We start from the raw sequence: 20967 nt of genomic DNA on the forward strand, positions 1-20967 counted from the left end.
GGACACAGGTAGCATTTTTTAGACGAAAGCATAAAATGGATGTGACATAACATTTGGTGTATAATTTATACATTAAAATTGTTGGTATCGAAGTATGTACATTTTTAGGGTTCCTGAGAACCCCAAAAACGGAACCTGAGAAAAGACCCTTTTTCTCAGGAACACGTGGAGGTATCAAGCTGGAATTTTTATCAAATACTCAGGTCTACTGTCCCTTGGAGCTGTGATGAGAATATCAAACTTCTAAGCCAACGCAATCAAAAGATACAGCCGTTTATGCCGCAAATTTTCGACACTCGCAAGGGAATCAAAACCTACAGGGTACTTCCCGTGAACTCAGAATCTTAAAATTTGGTACGAAGCAACGTCTTATAGGACAGATAAACGAAAAATTGCGAAAACCGTAAATGTTTAGTTACATCATATAATAAAAATATTTTTAATAATTGATATGACTCGATTGTCGTGACGGGTGAACTTTTACTTATATACCGGTACCGACGGAACCCTCGGTGCGCGAGTCCGACTCGCACTTGGCCAGTTTTTTTAAATATCTATAAATTGAAAGATAGATAGACTTTCAAGTCAATGTGATGTTTCTATTACATAAAATTTTACAAGTTCAAAATAACAACGGTTTTAGGGATTTGAAGTTTATTTAAAGTTTTTTTGCAGCATCGGTATTGTTTATTTTTTAACGACATAGGCTTATCTATGTTATTAGTACGTTTGACGTTAAAGTGACATAAATTGCTACCTGTCTACGATTACTGCTTATTAATTAATATTAAAAGTTTAATACTTCTCAATAAATCCCAAGAAATGTTAATATATAGCCTTACGTTCTATAACAGACAAGTGTAGCGTGGTATTAATTAATTTATTCTACTAATTATCACAACCCACAACGTGTTTAGATTTTTTGCAGTTGATTTATGCAAGATCATGACTTTTGTAATGCAGATAGTTTTCTATTTTGAGTGCATCGGAGTGCGACTCAACGTAACACGGTGTGTAACTTTACTGCGATCGTTTATGATAAACAGGCCGCGCCTTTTATGGAACTATAGAGTTTGGTCTATGCTTTAAGATAGCATGGACGCCATAGACTAGAGTTAGGCCAAGCTAAGTTGGCAGCGGTTTTGATAGCCCAGACTGTGCAAGTGTTATACAGTATGTCTATTTAGTTACCTGCAATAATTTACGGACTGAATATATAGGTCCCGAAACAATCCCGAAATCGCGAAAAAAATTTACTCTCCCATATAAAATGTCAAGGCCAGAGAGCCAAAATGTATTATACAGCCAATTTTATTTTTGCGATTTCTGAGTTGGTCTCATAGTAAAAGTTGCTCAGTTTGACCTATATATTCGCCCCCTAAATTATTGCAGGTGATTTAATAAACATCATGTATAACCATCATCATTTCATAGAAGTTTGACTTTTAAAATAACACTTGCACAGGCTGGGCTATCAAAATCGATGCCAACTTAGCTTAGTCTAATACCGAATTCGGCCCTTTTGACAGTTCATTTAGTTAATGAAAGAGGACAATTTTACCTCCGATATGTTGTCGCGATGAAATTTACACGTTCCGCCGGAGACCAAAGCTATTTGTTTCTCTTGCTTCTTTGAGTCTCTCGGTACGCTTACGTTTCTAAATAATTATCTTACGCCTAGTCGGACTCAGAAGTAGCTCTCGCTACAAAAAGCAAATTTGCTGTCTTGTTGCAAAAAAAGATTTTAATGCGCTTGAATTTGTATGTCACTGTGAAACGATAGCCTCGATATGAAACGCAAATCTCAATTAAAATTAAATCTGATATAAAACTAACATTGAGTACATCCTTAACATGTCTAATTGCCAAGAGCGGAACTGCAGGATATCCTGACATCGTAAAACGGTAGTCGTTTTTTCTTTATTACGTATTTAAACTTTTTGTATCGTTATGACTGAACCGAGTCACGAGACGGGTATAAACAGCTATACATAATAATATAATTACATATGTATAATGTACGTAATGGAACAAACTAAACCACCGTGCGATAATGTCGAACCCTAATAACGATAAGAAGCTATCCTGCCCGCGTAGTCAACGTGCATATCGTTCACGCTCCGTGGCGGACGAAACGCAACTGTCACAGTCGCACTAATATGGAAGAGTGATAGAGAGAGATGACTACGCTACGTTACGGAGCGTTAACGATTGTAACATTGGCTACGCGGCCTGCCCGCGTAGTCAACGTGCAAATCGCTTACGCTCCGTAGCGATCGAAACGCATCTGTCACTGTCGCACTAATATGGAAGAGTGATAGAGAGACACAAAGCGCTTCGTTGTCTTAGCGATAGCGAATGTCACCTTGGTTAGGCTGACATAGTAAAACGATACACTTTTTTATATTCTAAGTTTCAACTCTTTTAGTGTTCAGTCTTAGCCGAATCGCCAGACAGATATATGCATACGGACATTTTATACATAGTATAGGTAAAAGCTAGTATGAAATTAAAACAAATTTAAGCATCGTGCAATAATTTCAAACTTGACGTTTTCATCACTTGCCAGTATGGAATTCTGCATACCTACTGCACTGCCAAGTTTATTAGGTCAGATATTAATTTTCCGATTGCTAATACAAAACAAATAGCCAAATAGCTATCGAGACGTGTAGGCGGCCGTATGAAACTGAATTTTGTAAATAGGTCTTTGTAAATTTTGGGACGGCTAGGTGAAAATCTACTGTATCTAATTATCATGTTTTAAATTCGCGAGCGATTTCAAAATTTGTTTGAGAGATCACCCTTCGTGCCAACATTTTGCATGTTTCCGCCTTTTTCTGCCAAAGCTTGTTTGCCAGCGTATGGCATAAATGTACCTATGTTCGGAAAAGAAACAAGCCTAATCCCGCCAACTTTCAGGTCTGGTTCCGCGGCGTGAGGAGCTCCAAGTTCCGCCATGTGTATGGCGTGCCCTCAAAACGAGAGCGTTGCTATGACAACATTAAGATCACCAGGAACGCTCATGATTCCAACTTCTGCGCCGTAAATCCAAAGTTCGTGGCGATCGTCACTGAGGTCGCGGGCGGTGGCGCGTTCCTCGTCCTGCCTTTGGATCACGTAAGTACTAAGTAGCTCTAAATTTAACCCTTTGAACGCCATGCCTACGCGAGCGTTAACGTGAACCTTCGGAATGCACTGTAGCTGGGTACATTGGGCTGTAGCCCCGCGCGTCAATTGACGTCTTTGGCGGTCAATGGGTTAATAACCCTGTTCATACAGATTCAATATTCGCCTTTTCATTTTCCTAAATTGTCAGCTTTTGTTACGGCTCGCTAAACATCGAACCCCAATTTGTATACAGATTCAAGTTTATACGAAAGCGACTGCCATCTCACCTTTCACCCTAGATCTAACTCCAATAAGGCCTGGTAAACTAAGACCGGATTTCTCACGTTGTTTTCTTTTATCGAAAAGCGACCGGAAAATGAATAAAAATGTATATTTTGTACATAACTTCCATAAAATAAACTCATTGATACTGGTACTGGTCCGGCTTGGAACATACTACCTCTAGTTTGGAAGTTGTAGGCCTTAAAGCCCGGGACCTACGTTTCCATGACTAAAAGTTAATTCAATACTGAGTCAAGTTAATTCAATATTGATAAAGGTGTGTGTGTCACAGTCGCTATGAAATATTATTTCAGTTGGATCACGGTAAATTAAGTCTACGTGAAATTATGATACGATAGTTCTCATTAATAGCCAAACTACTAGGTAAATTTATAAAAAACTGCCCATAAACATTCATTGAGTTTTTACTTTAGAAAACATAAAATTCTCGCGATTAATCTCAAAGACAATAAAATCCGGAAAACCGAATACTTAATTGGCAGACACACTAGATAATCCAGTAATGATAATGAGCCAGAGAAGAAATGCATCCTTAATATAACTAGACCAAATTTGTTGGTACTTCACTTACACTCATGTCTCATGTGTACTTCGCTGTTAAATTGCATACAAATTTCTATCCTTAATTTTGGACATCGTCTCACCTGCGAGATTTACATATTACCCTTTTTAAACTTATGTGCTCGACGTTGACGCCTCCTACCTTGGGGGAGACAATGGACACATCAAGTTTATGACACAAAACATGAATGTTTACATGTTTTTTTTTGACTACGAATTTTATGTCGTGTTTACCAATGTTATAGGTAGGTAATAGTTAGACTCGTCCTTATTTAATTAATTTGTATAGGCATATAATTATTAATTTGTATTTAATTAATTTGTGCACTAACGTTATTTCCAAATTTGCTTCTAAACGACGTATGCATAGAATTTCAACTAGGCCGCCTTGAATTGCGTGTCCCCTGATGAAAGAGATCGTAATAACATGGTTATAAGTCAATGCACGTTCTGTGCACTAAATCAGGTTAGCGGATGCGAGCGACCCTAGCGTAGACCGCCGTAATAACTAGACACTAATTGATAGAATTTCTAGTATAGATTTTTCAAACAAGTTTTGTTCTATTGAAATAAGAATACTAAGTAAGAGAGCATGATTATGGAAGGTCAATGGCGGAGATGGAAGATGGGTGGACAATTAACATAGGTAAATAAGGGGAACGCATTTTTGTGCTTAAATAAAAGCAACACGCAACAGGTTAACCGAGCGTAGTGCACAACCAAGGCTCCCACTTATTTTCTCAGACTGACCCCACCGCCGATGGATCTCATACGCTAACCGGGCCGCTCCGCCAAAGGCCTCTAACTCTTCCTAACGACTGTCATAGAGAGCTTGATGTATCGTTAAACTCAAAATAATAAAGAAAACTAACCTCTACCGACGCTGCTAAATGCGCAATAGCTGCGAATGTGCAAACGAGCCTGATCATGATATTTTTTACCAGGCATTTTTATCAATAATCTCCTTTCTATTGTCCTAAATATCAAATGCTAGTTAAGTAATATTCGTCGCGTGACAAGGAATCGTGCGGACAATTCCTCTTGTGATGTATCAACATCAACAAAAGTCATTAGGGACGAAGTCCGGAGGAAGATTGTTCAAGAAAACAATATACCTATGTTTGGCAGGCAAATTTTCGAAAATAGTTGAAATCTGAGGTAAATTTATGCAGGATATTTAATATCGATCACGTCTGATAGCCTCAGGCGAGGCGGTTGCGTATAAAATGCAAATGATAGAACTTTCTATTTAACATTAATACGATTAACAGGAGCTTTTTGTATGTTTTGAAGTATACAGTTTTCATATCTTCTTTCCTTTTTAATTTAATTTGATATTATTTACTCAAAATAACTCAACACATGCAGCAATAAGATGCTGTTTATTAATACATAATTGAATCGTTGGTACATTATATCCAATATCCTCTACTATTCTTAGTGTCAGGTGCTCAAATTAGCATTTACAAACTAATATATCTTGAGTAAGCTACAAAAATAAACATTGTGGTTACGTCATGTAACTCGTGTAAGTACAATAAATAATTACAGTAGGTACTATGTATGATTGATCACCAGTGTTTATTGACTTGTTTATTAGTCATAGTCACACTACACCAAGCGTCCAAAGTGAAGGCTCGTTCACACCGTCGCTGAGATTTTCTTAAATCACTGACAACACTGAAATCCAATCGACTTGTGTATTAATTGTTGAATGACAATCTTGGAATTTTTTGAGAAAATCATAACTAAAAGAAACTCGTCCAACTGGTCATTCGATGGCGAGTAATGTATCAAATATTCTCGATATCGTTAATTATCTTCATAAAAATACACCGTTCCAGCAGCTTTGTACCCGTACCTCAACCGTACCTTAAGTCCTCTTGCTACAATCACTCACCCTTGACACGCACACTAATCAAAACCCATAATAAGCAAATGCGTACAATTTTCGCACACTAAAGCATTGTTTATTAAATCAACGACTACGTTAATATGCCACCTAATTAATGAGATCGTAGCACGTGATCGTACTGAAATCGAACATTAGCCAATACCGTGGGAATGCGACTAACAAATGAGTTTTTTATATAAATCTTATCTGGCGGTAGTTTCTATTCTAGTCTTTTTAAAACAATCGAATCATGTGACTATCCCTTTGAGTCAATAGCAATGTAAAGTGTACAAAACAGTCTGCCGATTTTTGCGGGGGAGGGCACGTCAAATGTAAGATAAACTTCAGTCCAGCACATACAATGATAGTTAGGGAGGCGAGGTAGCTAAATGGCGTAATTCAACGGCGCCGTCGAGGCCTATCAAAATCGAAAGATCAAATAATTTCGAAAAGAAAAGCTCGTATGATAAAAACCATTTTAGCGGTGGGTTTGGCGTGTACGGTTTTTCAAAAATGTTAAAAAAAAACAGTTACTTGGGCATTCTCGAGCGCGTCAGATATTCATACTACGTATGCCCCAAGTGCCTCTGATAACAACGGTATACTAATCTGCCGGTTTGCGTGGTGGGGGTAGGAATATAAAGTAGTCAAAAATTCAAAATAAAAAAAATTACTCGAGCGCGTCAGATTTTCGGAAGGGGTGTTAAGTAGGCCCCAAGGAAGCTCCCTTTAAAAAAACTGACGATTTCGGCGTGACGATAAGTTACGATGAATTTTTGAAAATGCAAAAAAAAAAAGTTTTTTTGAAATACTCGAGCGCGTCAGATTTTCATAGGGGAGGTTTATCTCGGTATCCTGAAAGCATATTTTCTTAATCTGACAAAAATGTTGGTGGGTTCTCTTAATCTGACCGAAAAAGGTTTTTTGGTTTCTTTTTTTTCCTTTCTTTCTCCTTGATAAAACGGGGATTTTAAGAATGACAATAAAGCGATAGATGCAACCAACGTAAATGTAGATGAAATATAGTACGAATTGTATTATTTATTGTATAAAAAAATGAAATGATATAAAAATTGTATTATAATTGTATTGTTATATATGGCCTTCTCCTCGACACCGGGGGCGGCCCTAGACGCACTGCTGGATATTATACCACTCCACTTGCAGGTGCAAAAGGAGGCTAAGCAGTGCGTCTACAGAATATGCATGCTAAACAGGCCAAAATGGCGCTCTCAAGCATTAACCAAACTAAAGGCCTGGGTTTTTGCAAATAGAACCCTTAGCATGCCCACCGATGACACGCACACTGAATGTCATTTCACTAAACTGTACACAGTAGAAATACCTCCTAGAGACCAATGGACCAACGACCAAATGTACGTCTAAGAGGGAAGCCATATTTGGTACCCGGATGGTTCCAAGAAAGGCATTGGTGTAGGATGTGGGATCTATGGTGAGAGACCTAAGCCCAGAGCCAGCGTCAGCATGGGCACACAGGCCTCAATCTTCCAGGCTGAAGTCTACGCCATCAACAAATGTGCGGAGATTAACCTGGATAAAAACCTACGACACCAACATATCTACATCAACTCAGACAGCCAGGCTGCTCTGCTGGCACTAGAATCCCTTGAGTCAAACTCAAAACTAGTCCAGAACTGTAAAACAAACCTCAATGCACTGACAAACTCCAACAAAATCACACTTAGATGGGTACCAGGGCACTCCGACATTAACGGAAACGAAGAAGCGGACGAACTTGCTAGAAAGGGCGCAGTCACACCCCTGGTCGGCCCAGAACCGATCTGTGGAATCACAAAACGGGATGCATATTCACTGCTCAGCAATTTAGAAAAAATAAGGGCAAACGATTGGTGGAAGTTCGTAAAAGGACAAGAACACTCGAAAGCTCTAATCAAAGGGTTCAACAGCAAAACTGCTAGGGAGCTTCTAGGGCTCAAAAGACACAAAGCCTGCGCGGTGACCAGAATTTTGACTGGACACTGTAAATTGAACAAACACATGTTTCAAATTGGAAAGAAACAAGACGCGACATGCAGGTTCTGCCATGACTCAGAGGAGACTGCAATGCACATTCTCTGCTCCTGTGGACCACTAATGTCAAAAAGAAGTACCCACTTAGGGCGGTACGTATTGCAACCCTATGAGGTACACAACATTACGGCCCAAAGAATCTGGAATTTCCTGGATTCAACGGGCATCAGTAATGAACTTTAAAGGGCTGTCACAATAGACCAATGCCTGGTCGACGTGGCAGTCAAAGGCCCACAAACTACAATAATAATAATAATTATTAATAATAATATTAAGTGATAATAGATCGATCGCAACGCCGGGCCGTGCTCGTCGACATCACCATCCCCCATGATGAGAATCTCGTGAAAGCCGAGAAGGACAAGTCCAGTAAGTACCTAGACTTGGCTCACGAGATAACCGCCATGTGGGATGTTGATTCGACGATCATTGTCCCGATAGTCGTTTCAGCGAACGGTCTCATAGCGAAGAGTCTCGACCAACACCTTGAGAGACTCTCGCTAGGTGGTTGGATCAAGGGTCAGATGCAGAAGGCGGTGATCTTGGACACGGCGCGGATAGTCCGCCGGTTCCTCTCTCTGCGGCCCTGACCACCGGCAGCTTGGGCCCTGCCCCGCTGCTGGCGGCACCCTAGGTTAGGTTTTTTATAATGTGTTTATATATATTTTGTATTGTTTTGTGAGTGTTTTTATATTTTACTTTTATATTCATATTATAAATGACCTAGCCTAAGACCAAAAATAAATAAAGGAAATAATAATTAATATATATGACCTTTACATTTTTGCTCAATACAATTCATCTTCTTCTTCTTTCACATAATTTAATCATCGTTATTTCATATCAATTATTATTTACGCGTTGCGACTTATATGCCGCAACGCGTTTTTCGGAAGACTAAATGGCTCCTCCACACTTCCGGTCATGCGGAAACCGGCAGATTTTGTATTTTTAGTAAGTTTTAGATTATATTCTTCAAAATAAAATTAAAAGAAATCGCGCTCGAGAATGCCGGATTAACGTTTTTTTTTTACAAGTTCGCGACCCTATAACTCGGCGGCGTCAAGGACTTATCGTCAGATTAGTTAAATTTAGTCTTAAAACACTAAAATCAACCCCCAATATCTTAATCTGACGCGCTCGAGTATTTCAGACTATCGATTTTTTTTTACTAATCTGATCGTCTATCCTAGGCGCGCGTCACTACATATAGAGCTAAATATTTTACTAGGTTGTTCTATTAGGTCTAAGGTATCTCTCATATCTTAAACTGCCACGCTCGAGTATTACCGAAAATTCCCCTATTCGCCTCCCTAACTATGAGTATGACGTGAATATGACCATTAGTCCAGGTTTTCGACAGAGGGGTAAGCTCTTAAAAGCGGCTCCGGTTTGTTAAATGCTCTAAGATTGTATTGGCGCGAGCCAGACGCACGATAGCTAAATGGTATCATTATGATGACAGTTTACGTTCGAATTGGCCTGTTAGTTTATGAAAAACTATACTGAAGTTAAGACAACAGGTACCTCTAACTTCTGATTTACATCTCTTTCTTTTGTGTGACATTTACTACATAGACAATGAACTCATATTTTTCTTTCGTACGTCTATTAAAGTCAATTCTCGGGCCCGAGAAACAAATGCCCATAATCGCGCTTGCAATGTAATGTTACTATTGTGAGAGAGGAGCACGCAGATAAAAATAATTATGAAATCGTAAATCAACTTAGTTTCTAAATAAAATCGAGATATCCCTTGGGTTACCACACCTATTTAGATTTTTTCCCACCATTTTTGCGCCCTGTTCTTATGACGGTTGGCTGGTCAGACTAGGTAGTAGTTTTGAAATAAGTGACTACCTATCTCGCGCATTTAAATAGTTATCGAGTTAATTGCGTGAATTGTGTTCGCAGGTTGTAATTCGGATCACTGAGATAACGTTTTTAATTCACAGTTTGCGAAATCAAAGTGGCCGACTGTTTTGTAACTTTCCCGCAAATTATATCGTATCTCGGGAAAAAGGTTTTTATAATAGTAATTATCAATTAACAAATTAATGGGATAAGGGCAAGCAAATGATGAATTAACAACACATCTATCCGTAGGAGGTAAATAAGTGACTGTCTTCATAGTTACCTTAAACAAACACCATATTTTAGATGTTTTACCCCTCTTTCTTCTTCTCTCTCTGCAGCTTTATTTTCACTATTTCTTTTTTCAGACTGGACGCCTAGATTTCAATGCGAGCCGCGTCACTGGCCACAAAGGCCCAGTCCTCGACATCAAGTGGAACCCGTTCAACGATAACATCATCGCGTCGTGTTCCGATGATTGCACGGTTCGTTTGTCTAATATTTACTTGTAAAAGCTTTGTACTCACGTAAAGCATGCCAATGCCATCGTACAAGTATGCCTATGCAGGTCGCTGTATGTACAAACTGAGTAGAGTCTAACGAGGCATCGATAGTTAAGAAATGTACGCATGTGGCCTCAGTGCACGCTGCTCAAATCCCTGAAACCAACCACTACTAAGGTACCCTTAGTCGAGAGCCACGGAACGTCCGCTGGACACTCACGCCGACCGCCATTCCGTCAAACATGTACACATGACTATTATCCATAAAACAGATCTAAAGCTACGCACATTTGTGCTATACAGTGTTATCAACGCCGTCCCTCCCCTACATCCTAGATCCTACATCTTTCAACTTTCCGAAAAATCTGGGCACATGGTTAAGTCCGGTCGCTATACGGCCAAGAACCAAAATCTGGACGTGAAAATTGTAGCTACTGGTATGGTAGCCGACCCTAGGAGTCTGGTCCTCTTCATCAAGTCAAATAGAACCCTTTAACGACACCATCGCCTCGTGTTTCGAATGTTCCGATGACTGCACGATAATTTCAGTTTGCGCAATTTTTTTTGTTTTTTTCATACATAGACATACAATTACAATGTGCGAGCAAATTGGTACTCATTACTGGTGTGTTCCGTTTGACCAATTTACTGCTTTTTGTCGTGTTTATTCCAATCGTATTTAATTGGTCAACTAAAGTTTTTTTTTTTAAATTTTAAATTATTTGCAAAAGATGGTAATATATTAATGTTGTTTATTATATGATATTTTGCAATAAGTAAGCTTGTGTATGTTAACAATTATGAACTGAACGTAAATAAATACTAACTGTTATGCATTCTCCCTCCCTGTGTTGATATCAAATAAACAATCAAATTTAACGTCTGCTATCAATAACAGTGGTTATTACGAAAACATTTTCTTTTATTGACATAACTCTTTAAACAATACGATTGAATAACGATCGTTTGGCCACAATATTCTTTCTTTTAACGAATTTCATTCAGAATACAGTCAATCAAGACGTTTTTTCACATAACAATAAGCAAATATGTGCGTGCTGCTATACTAGATTTATTCAGGCCACCGTGTAAGATCTACATCGATTATGTCTCACAGTTAATTTAGTTTCACCTGTTTTTGTGCCTTTTCTGTCTTCAAACCTTTAAAATACGATAACCTTTCAAAAATTAAAGTGAGATCAAATTATTCATACCTTAAGTTACACAAGTTGGGTGGTTTTTAAGAACTGTTATATGGACGGAACATATCAAGATTTCTCTAAATTCTTGCATTTAAACTCTTGGTAATTTAGCAAATAAATCAAAAGCTCTTTTGAGTAGATATGTATTTTATTTGTGTTATAGGTGAAATTATGGCACATTCCGGACGGCGGTCTTTCCATGCACCTGACAGATTGGTTGGTGGAACTCCACGGGCACAAGCGCAGAGTAGCGTATATCGAGTGGCACCCTACTGCCGAAAACATCTTGCTGAGCGCAGGCTTCGACTACTTGGTAAGTAAGATTTTGTGTCAACTAAAGTCAGTCTACCCAACCGTTCCCTCTTTTCTTGTGATATACTAATTGCCCAAATACGACTAAAACCGGGCTCAGACGAACCAGGAGATGGCATTCAATTAGGAGTTTTTAGTTTTAATTGCACTGACGTTTTTTCAAGATATTATACGTATTAATACGGTTTTATCATAGATAGCAATACGATTAAGTGTATTTTTTTTGGGAAATTAGTGGCATCGATACTTTTTCATCTTGCCTGTTCATAACATACCTATAGTTATTAAAGATCCAACTTCTTCTACTATTGTGCGTAAATATTGTACAATAACATTTCTATCATCATTAACTAAGCATGTTATGTTTTATGACTCCTAAGGAGAATAGCCCCACCATAGAAGAGACCAATTAAACAAGCATAATGATCAACAATTTATTCGGTCTAGAAATGTTCTCGCGACCATCAAATCAACAATCGCGCGTGACGGCATGGGGCGATTACTCGTTTAGTTAAATGATGTGCCACGGTACATTCCTACTATTAGGAGCATAACCGTTTGGAAATCCGTTATCTATATGAAATGAACGAGGTTGAACTGTTCGCGGATTTGTTTCGGGCATCAAATTAAACCTGCTTGTATTGTAAACCGACTATAAGCTGATACAACAACAGTGGTGTCTATATTTGATGATCTTTTCTTAGACTCCTACGCCTAAGATGACAGTTTTGAAAACTCCTATGACCTTTACTATAATCTTTCTACCTCTTAAAAGCACGCGATTTGTCAAATATCTCTAAGAAAGAATACAAACGCCTGTATCAAAGTGTGCAAACTCCAGCAAAATTTAAATGAAAGTTAATTCTTCGGTAGGCATACAAAAGAAAATCATAATTATCATAACCAAAACCAAAAAAGGTGTGCGTAATAGAACAATAATTTGTGCCATCGTAAGGACATCTTCAGTACACGCTGCTGACATGAGGCTATATAATTATATGCTAATGTTTGACGTCTGTATGACGACGATATTATAATGTGTTTATGTTTGCTTTGCAAAACTGTATAGCTTTAGTATCGAATAGGTGCCATCTCGCAAAGTTATTATATTGTGAAATCACGAATTAAGTTTTATTACGCACGTTTATACGGCTCAGCTGTCTCCAAAATCTTGAAAGGTGACATTCGGATGGCAACTGCAGTTGCATTACTGCTGTGGTGTGGACGCGGCCGCTGTAACTGTCAAATTCCTTGATAAAATTAGTGACGTTCGCCGCCGCATTACTATCACGATTCGGGAGTTCAATCCGTCACTCATTTTATCTAGGAAATTGATAGTGACAGTGCCTAGGCTGCAGCAGTAATACAGCTGCAGTTGCCATCAGAATCTTACCTTAATTCTAATATTTGTTTTCACACATGTAATTCTTACTTTCAGATCTTCGTCTGGGACGTGGGTAAAGGCGAGGCGGTGAAGGTGATCGACTGCCACAGCGACGTGATCTACTGCATGTCGTTCAACCGCGACGGCTCCTTACTGGCCACCACGTGCAAGGACAAGAAGCTGCGCGTCATTGAGCCAAGGAGCGGGATCGTGCTTTCCGTAAGACGCTTATCTTATTAGCCTGGCTACAGGCCTAATAAACTCTCCCGCGCGAACTCGAATAGATACCTACGCGTTGCCATCCGACGACGGAACAACATAACAAGAAGCTAATGGGAGATCGTACTTTCTGTAAATAAGTCATATTCATGATTAACACATCAGCTGCAAGAACTACCGGACTCTGATATCTTCTAACAAAAAAAAAAACAGAGTATCACCGGATGCCACGAGGCAATCATCTTGGCATGTATGCGATAGTTACTATGGTGCGAATAAAGTGGGAAGATCTTGTTTTCTACATATGTAAGAGCTGTATGTCTGTTGAAAATATTGTCTCATCAAACTCGATTTATTGATCAGGATTTTGTGCGAACGAATGATTGTATTTTTTATTCAACAGGAAGGCCCCTGCCACCTAGGCACCAAAGCGTCCAAATGCACATTCCTCGGCAGCTCGGGCAAAGTGCTGACAACAGGATTCTCTCGCTACAGCGACCGGCAGTACGCGATCTGGGACCAGCACGACTTGGAGAAACCTCTGGCCTGTGAGACCATCGACAGCTCTTCGGGCGTCGTGTTCCCGTACTACGACTATGATACTAATATGGTGAGTTATACATATGCGTACCTAATAGCTTTAGTTAGCTAAGCGGAAGACAGGATTCTCTTGCTACAGCGAACGGTAGTATGCGATCTAAAACCAGCTTAACTTTCACAAACTTCTGGCCTGTAAAACCAGTTTAATTATTCCAAATGTAATTATCATCTCCATTCCATTGGGGGGTCAATCAATTTACATCCGTATCGTATTGGCAATAATTACATAGTATTGTAAATCGGTCCCCAGGTTTACCTTGCGGGCAAGGGTGACGGGAACATCCGATACTACGAAGTGGTCGACGAGGCTCCGTACGTGCACTTCCTCAACCAGTTTTTATCTGGCAACCCCCAAGTGAGTGTTATGGTATTATAATACTTTTAGTAGTCAATACAGACAACAGTAGTCTGCCGTACAAAATCGAAGGGCACTGCTATGTAGGACATATATAACATAATTCTCAACTTAAGTTAAGGAACCTAATTTTTCAATCAAATCCGGCCCTAACTTAATAATACTTGACATTCACCAAAGCTTTCCGATACAATTTAGACAAATAAGAACCTAAATATCTGTGAGAACCATAATTATGGTAAATAACATGTGACACAGTTCAATGAAGCCGTCATCCCTATAATACATAATTGCGCCTGCTGCAAATTAGTCACAAAGATTTCAAAAATACGCTTTGTGTCTGTTCAAATTATAGAAATCATGATATACGAAATGGACCGAATGTTTATTTAAACGGTTGCTTAAAAATCAACTTATATGTCTAATCTTTGATATTATAAATTAATATATAATATATTTTATGACTTTTCCAGCGCGGCCTAGGCTTTATGCCAAAACGCGGCGTGAACACGGCGCTGTGCGAGGTGTTCCGCTTCTACAAGCTGCACACGTCGCGCGGCCTCTGCGAGCCCATCGCCATGATCGTGCCGCGCAAGTCCGACTGCTTCCAGGTGCACTAGTGTTAGCCGTCGTTCACACGAAGCTTTGTTTCCAGCGCAGCCTGTACTATCTACAAACTGAACCGATGACCGGGGTCGTAAAACGTCTCATTCACACTCGCGTGACCGCACCAAGAGCGAGAAAGTGATATCGACTTCTATAGCCTCCTAAGTCCAAGCCATATAAATGAAAAATTCAAAATTGTCGCTTAAAACTGAACCTGTAATGTAGGGAATAGAGTTAATTTTGTTTTGTTTGAAAATTGAACAAAACAAAACAAACGCAACCCTGTTCCAATCGGATATAATTGAAATTTCATCGGACTGAATAACTACTATAGGTAGGATAATTTGATCATTAGGAGGCTTGCTTGCAAAAATTCTAAGTATTCGCGTAGCGTAGTCAGAGTGTAAATACTTATTCGCTTGATCATGATTTCCGGCAATAATAATAATTGTTATAAAGAGCGCTTTACAAGGAGTCATCGGCCGGCAGGAGGACCTGTACCCCGACACGGCGGCGCCGCGGCCGGCGCTGGCGGCGCAGGACTGGCTCGGCGGCATGAACGCGCCGCCCCTGCTCATCAGTATGAAGACTGGTACGCACCGTGTATTATTATTTTATTATTCATTCTAACAATAAATGCATTCCACCACGCTTGCAAATGCTACTCTCTTGAATCTTCTTAGAATGCTAGGTAGCCAAGTTTGGTTTCAAACATATTTTATTGTAAGCCAAGTCATTGCATATTATTAAACTGGAAGAGTAGATGTAAGCGATACTCTGGTGGTATGCATGGTGTTTCTGAGGATGGTATTCCGCCTGTCCAATTTCTTGGTTCAATGTGTATTTGCATTTCACATTTTGCTTAATGAGAGTGAGACGCAATGCTATATCATCCTAAGACATTCACTGCTTAAATTAAGATATCATTGCAAAAATATCAGATCAGCCGGCGTCGGGTCACCTAATCTTCAGTTCCTCATAAATACCTACTGCCGCGCTCAAACGACCGAGAAATGGAAACATATAATTGTGCTGGATGCCCAGCCAAAGGGACAATCGCTTGCGCTACGACAACGAAACGCTTTGTCTCTCTATCACTCTTCCAAATTAGTGCGACAGTGACAGTTGCGTTTTGTTCGCTACGGAGCGTAAACGATACGCATTCGGATCCCCGTTGAAACTATATTGTATGACTGTTATAATTATATTGTATGAAGTGTGATGTATTGCAGGAGTGACAATATCGACGCACAAGCCGCGCACGAGCAGCAAGGCGGCGCCGGCGCTGCAGCCGCAGGACGCCAACAACCGCAAGAAGTTCGCCTTCCTCTCCCGAGAGACCACGCCCGACTACCGCCCGCTCGCCACCTGGCAGGACAACCACGCCGCCGACAACGACGTACAGGTCACACATACAGTTCGCCTTCCTCTCCCGAGAGACCACGCCCGACTACCGCCCGCTCGCCACCTGGCAGGACAACCACGCCGCCGACAACGACGTACAGGTCACACATACAGTTCGCCTTCCTCTCCCGAGAGACCACGCCCGACTACCGCCCGCTCGCCACCTGGCAGGACAACCACGCCGCCGACAACGACGTACAGGTCACACATACAGTTCGCCTTCCTCTCCCGAGAGACCACGCCCTACTACCGCCCGCTCGCCACCTGGCAGGACAACCACGCCGCCGACAACGACGTACAGGTCACACATACAGTTCGCCTTCCTCTCCCGAGAGACCACGCCCGACTACCGCCCGCTCGCCACCTGGCAGGACAACCACGCCGCCGACAACGACGTACAGGTCACACATACAGTTCGCCTTCCTCTCCCGAGAGACCACGCCCTACTACCGCCCGCTCGCCACCTGGCAGGACAACCACGCCGCCGACAACGACGTACAGGTCACACATACAGTTCGCCTTCCTCTCCCGAGAGACCACGCCCGACTACCGCCCGCTCGCCACCTGGCAGGACAACCACGCCGCCGACAACGACGTACAGGTCACACATACAGTTCGCCTTCCTCTCCCGAGAGACCACGCCCTACTACCGCCCGCTCGCCACCTGGCAGGACAACCACGCCGCCGACAACGACGTACAGGTCACACATACAGTTCGCCTTCCTCTCCCGAGAGACCACGCCCGACTACCGCCCGCTCGCCACCTGGCAGGACAACCACGCCGCCGACAACGACGTACAGGTCACACATACAGTTCGCCTTCCTCTCCCGAGAGACCACGCCCTACTACCGCCCGCTCGCCACCTGGCAGGACAACCACGCCGCCGACAACGACGTACAGGTAACACATACAGTTCGCCTTCCTCTCCCGAGAGACCACGCCCGACTACCGCCCGCTCGCCACCTGGCAGGACAACCACGCCGCCGACAACGACGTACGGGTCACACATAAAACTATTCTAGTACAGGTGCTTGCAAACAAAACGAGTCGTCACAAGTGCAATGTTTATGTTTAGTTAGCATCATACATTTTGTTGTCAGGACCCAGCTTTTCTGAAAACAACTTTAGCATCAGACTTTTTACGATATCAAACACCTATTACCTCTCACAAAAAATAAACATGTGGCGGACATTTTCTTGGAAAAGAAAAACAAAAAAAAAATCTTATTGCACACAGATGTCATATTTGCTGAAATGGTTTTCGGTTGATCCTGCTTTACAATTTTACCTGCTTAAAAATGTGTAAATTTTCGTCTGACCCATGATAATTTAAAATTAATTCATTAATTTAACTGATAGTTTTACTTACACATGGATGACTTTTTAATTTATTAAACAACTTATCCCTTATAGATGCAGGTGATAGAGAAGTCCCAGAAAACAAGCGCGAACCAGAACACGAAGTTCCACCAGCTACAGAAGATGTTCGGCAAGCAGAGCGGCGAGGCGGAACCCGTGCCGCTCTACAAGCAAATCAACCAGGGCGACGTGTTCAGCACAGAGAATGAGGTATTTTGACATCATTTGTCTATGATACCACGATATTTTTGGGGAAAACCAGGTTTGACCTTAAGTCCTAGATTTTAGAAGCTTAGTTTGACCTAAGGAATAAATATACAAAGCGGTATGGCCTGAGTCAAAAGTGCAAGAAGTCAAGTGTTATTAGTCGCCATGGCGGTGCTTCCATAATAATGTTTCAAAAATATTATGGTACTTGCATGTGACGCAATATTGACATTCAACTTTTTAAGAACAAAGTCTGGTAATGTCTCAGTGCCATATATTTTATAATATATCGACTTGTATTTTAACGCCGTACATATAAATTTAAATATTTATACTGGCCTTACTAACTTTTGTGTAACGCTGTACAACTAAGATTTGTACATGTCGAACTTTCAATATTCATAGCAAGCACATTTCTACCATATATACCGTTTTGAACCATACTAAATACGAAGTACAGTATTAAAAGTACATGTTCACAATTACAGCTGCGCCTGGCATTCAACCAGCAGGGCGAGGAGCTGCGCATCGTGAAGCGGCAGCTGCAGAACAGCCAGCAGCGCGTGCGCGAGCTCGAGCAGGCCGTCGCCGCGCTGCAGGCGCACGTGCAGCGCGACGCTTCCTAAGCACGCGCACGTGCAGCGCGACGCTTCCTAAGCACGCGCACGTGCAACGCGACGCTTCCTGAACACGCCGTGCACGCGCATACTGTAAACTTTGGTGGCCGGGGATTGGGACTTGGTTGCACGTAACTAGTGGCGAGGCAGTGCCAGAAGAAAACATTTTTAATTATGTTTGATCGCGGAGCACGAAAAACTCGCACGGATCTCCATGAAATGTAATATCGAATTTCCAAAACACTTTTTGGTCACATTTTAATAGAAATTGTATTAGATTTTAATATCTAGCCAGAAATACCTGTGACTGTAGATAGCCAGCTACATGTATTGGACTTGTTCTTAATAACCGGGAATGACATCAAACCCTATTAACCAGTTATTAAAAATGTGACCACGGAACTGAGGCGATTGAAACACAATTAGTCATCGTGACCGATCGAAATTAAGGCACGTTCATGATATGTCTTTTACTTACACCGGGCATTAAGTCTAGTAATAACCGTCTTACCGCCGCTACGTTACGTGTAACAAGAATATTACAGTCTGAGCCCATTTTGGGAGCTGGTTGAAATATTAACCTTATACAAGGTTTGAGAGTGATAATAATGTGACTTACGTTAGCTTAAACAGAAGTGTTTTTGGCTCGTAGAGAATGCCAAATGAACAAACGAATGCGTCGACACGTTGCTAATTTCTACCTGTAGATAGGATTTCTCAAACCTTTTTTAACAAAAGATCTCATTAGCAACTCTATAATCGATCTATCATTCCATCTGAACTTCTAGAGTCTACTTGTATTTTTAGTAGGACTACGTTAGAAATGGAAATAAGTACAAGTTTACAATGTGCGATGTCTTGATGTTGTACTTGTTCATATAGTTTGTGTCATCCACGGTGACGCGCAGATTTGTGAAATCTAACCTTTAATAACATGACAATATGAGTCAAGGCACGCGTCTTCGTGAATGACATGATCTATAACATGCTGCTATTATTTGCTAGTAAGAAAATGTATTGACTTATGACGCCATGACCTCTCTGATAGCCGAAAAGAAGCTTAGTGTATGAAGTAAATTGTCTTGTCATTTTGTCACAAGTTCTACAATGTAAATGCTCAATGGCCACAGTAGATGAATGTAGGTCTATATGCACTATTTATGCTTAAAATCTTTAAGATGGCAGCTTCCAAAAAATAAAAATTGCATCCAGTATTGTTTACAAAATAAATACCTAAGGATGATTGTGGACAATCCTACCTCACTCGTGTAAAAATTTACAAACTTCTCAATTTGAACATTACAACGGAAAAATATATTCTATGGTGGGATGGATACACATTCCAATTGGCATTTTACGTAAGTAATGTTAATGAATCAATCTTATCATTAATTGAAATTTCCACGGTTAGCTAAGTTGCCAAAATATGTTGTAAATTATAAAAAAAAGTTACTTTGTGTATTATGTTGCAAGCTTTTTATTTCGACATGACGAATCTAATCTTAAATTATCACAAAATGATGTTTTCAAATATGTGTATCTGTTGATACTGTATTTCTTTATTGATAATAATTTACATTCTTTTATTAGTGATTTTATAGTTTTGATAATTAGTTATATGTTTACAATTAATGTGCAATTTAAATCAGGGTGAAAAAGTTATGGTTTGTTGCGATCATTTAAAGGAGAGGCACCTTTTTAAGAAGCACATGATAAATTTTATTCCAAGTGTTACAGTTAAGTTGACATTTTGTTAGTGATCGTTTTAAGAGTCTGATTTTGATAATAGTGTTACCTGTTATTTTTTTAATATCGATGTGTATGTGCTTTCTGTGTAGTTTTTGTAACATTTTACTGTGTTATTCCAGTTTCAGGTATTTAACTTCTGTTGTAAGTATGCAATGAAATGAAGTTCTAAATGAATCTTTTTGAGTGCAAGCAAGTATGTGCACAATTTAGAATGGTAAAGTTACCAGAGTTCCCTTAAAAAGTTAAAGTTATAGATAAAAATAATCACCTTGTATTTTTAAGGTGCTAGTATTTTTCTAACATCTGATGGAACTTCTAACATGACTAGAAATTTAAAAGTATTATGATGTAGCGTACTAGCTTAGCATTGGATTTATAAACAATTTGATATAACTTTACTATTCAAAAAACCCAAAAAACTCTAAAATAACGGTACTAAACATTTACATTCCAATTTCAGTCTAAAAGGCATAATTATTGTAGTAAGGATAATGAAAGTATTATTGTGCATTAGCTGGTTTAATTACTTACTTGGCTAAGTCAGTGTTTATATTTATTATCATGTATTTTTATATCATGCTTGTGTAGCACAAATTTTCAAATAAATGTTTGAATAATATTTAAAGTTTTTGATTTACTCTTAATTCCTTATTTCTAAATGTAAATAAAACTCA

At 40.1% G+C, this 20967-nt stretch overlaps 1 protein-coding gene across 3 annotated transcripts in view; it reads left to right on the forward strand.

The window, feature by feature from the left end:
- The window catches only part of LOC133520620 (coronin-2B-like), a 29617-nt gene extending 8705 nt beyond the window's left edge, over nt 1-20912 (forward strand). For 2 of the 3 annotated variants that reach the window (XM_061855145.1, XM_061855146.1), the window contains 10 exons: nt 2923-3120; nt 10144-10260; nt 11644-11793; nt 13231-13395; nt 13799-14005; nt 14246-14350; nt 14824-14961; nt 15446-15548; nt 16189-17161; nt 17775-17917. In XM_061855145.1, the coding sequence (XP_061711129.1) occupies nt 2923-3120; nt 10144-10260; nt 11644-11793; nt 13231-13395; nt 13799-14005; nt 14246-14350; nt 14824-14961; nt 15446-15548; nt 16189-17161; nt 17775-17784 (2166 nt within the window). In that variant the 3' untranslated portion in view covers nt 17785-17917. Of the gene's footprint in view, nt 1-2922; nt 3121-10143; nt 10261-11643; nt 11794-13230; nt 13396-13798; nt 14006-14245; nt 14351-14823; nt 14962-15445; nt 15549-16188; nt 17162-17774; nt 17931-18415 lie in introns of those variants that run through there. The other variant, XM_061855147.1, reaches the window with a different exon arrangement.
- Nucleotides 20913-20967: the final 55 nt, after the last annotated feature.

This window comes from Cydia pomonella, chromosome 8 (genome assembly GCF_033807575.1).
Source record: "Cydia pomonella isolate Wapato2018A chromosome 8, ilCydPomo1, whole genome shotgun sequence".
Lineage (NCBI taxonomy): Eukaryota > Metazoa > Arthropoda > Insecta > Lepidoptera > Tortricidae > Cydia > Cydia pomonella.